At 39.3% G+C, this 1,596-nt stretch overlaps 1 protein-coding gene across 1 annotated transcript in view; it reads left to right on the top strand.

Annotated features, from left to right (window-relative positions):
- Nucleotides 1–1,596, top strand: part of cacna1g (calcium channel, voltage-dependent, T type, alpha 1G subunit) — a 409,969-nt gene that overhangs the window by 303,059 nt on the left and 105,314 nt on the right. Inside the window, exon 21 of the mRNA XM_037691266.1 lies at nucleotides 885–1,064. Coding sequence (XP_037547194.1) covers nucleotides 885–1,064 — 180 coding nt within the window. The remainder of the gene's footprint in view (nucleotides 1–884; nucleotides 1,065–1,596) is intronic.

The raw sequence follows: 1,596 nt of genomic DNA, 5'->3' as shown, positions 1-1,596 counted from the left end.
TCACAGGGACACCTGAACATGTTTCCAGTCCATCACAGGGACACCTGAACAGGTCTCCAGTCCATCACAGGGACACCTGAACATGTCTCCAGTCCATCACAGGGACACCTGAACATGTCTCCGGTCCATCACAGGGACACCTGAACATGTCTCCAGTCCATCACATGGCCACATAGAGAGAACCAACTCTCACTCTCTCACTCACACTTAGAGACAATTTAGAGTTACCTATCAGTCTAACATGTATGTTTTTGTTTGTGGGAGGAAACCCGGCAAAAACTCACACATGCACAGAGAGAACATGCAAACTGCACCCAGAAAGGTCCCATGCCAGTATTTGAACCATGGCAACCTGCTTGCCGAGAGACGGCAGCTCTGCCAACTGCACCACCGTGCCACCCCTAGCAAAGCATGAAAAACATAAAATCTACAGTAAATATTAGTCATGCAGAAAAAATATGCCACATCTATTGAAGGACAACAATGAGGTTACATCCAAAGATGTTTGGACTTCCTAAACGAATGCTACATTTTGTAAGCAAACATTTTAAACTTTACCCCTCGTGACTTTGAAATAAGGGAGGGACTCACAGGGTTACAGATAAATCTAGTGACTGATTCAATTTTAGTGTTCATCCTAAAATTATTCCCATTAATGCAGTAAAGTAGTTTTAATTAATACATAATTTTACTTTATAAAAGTACAAAATACTACAAGCCTGCAAACTGTGATATAAAACTGTTTAACCTGGATACATTAAATACAAAATCAGACAAAGTGGTTTAGTTTGAACTTTTTGTACATAATGCGTGTCCAATCTCCATGACTGATCATTTTCTGGTGGTTCTGCATTTCTCACCCATATTTTCCCCGATGTATGCAGGTGCCGTATCTGTACCGCTCAGCCAGCATGCACAGCTCCAGACCCCCGTCCTTGGGTCATTTACAGCCTCTGGAGCACAAAGACTGCAACGGAAAGGGCTCTCCATCAGCCCCGAACCCTACAAATGTCTCTTTGGAGGAAAACACTGAGGATGAAAATGTAGAAGAAGACGCCAGTCTGGTCAGTCTGTGTGCATGTGCTAGAACATTTTCACATGTTTAGAACATGTATGTTTTCATGAATCTGAATTTTGGTCACTTGAATATATTTGTTAATAACTAAGAATGACTTGTTGGATGTGAACTCTGTCTTTTCTCCACAACATAGTCTTGTTTTGGTTTTTAATATAGGTGGGTATGTAATATTTTTTTCTTTGATTTGTGATCTCATAGAGACGGAACACAGTAAAAACGTGAAACTTGGTTATTCACAGCTGAGGTTTTTCACATCTTGGCATCATCTTGTATTTAGCTGGTATTAAAATGTCGGTACTCACTCACCTGAATCTTCTGAATGCAAATGAAGCACAAATCATGAAACTTTTTTTATGCTTTAAAGCTGGTATGAGGCATTTGCTCTGACATGCTGCATTTATCGCAATTTTCAGTCTATAGAGCGAATTCAAATATAAACTGTGCACACTAACAAACAATAAATGAATAAAATAAAAATATTGTATATAAACCGGTATGTATGTATGTATGTATATATA

Source organism: Nematolebias whitei, chromosome 17 (assembly GCF_014905685.2).
Source record: "Nematolebias whitei isolate Nwh7 chromosome 17, NemWhi1, whole genome shotgun sequence".
In the NCBI taxonomy this organism is placed as follows: domain Eukaryota; kingdom Metazoa; phylum Chordata; class Actinopteri; order Cyprinodontiformes; family Rivulidae; genus Nematolebias; species Nematolebias whitei.
Note: the sequence above shows the minus strand (reverse complement) of the source record. Positions and strands in the feature narration are given on the sequence as shown.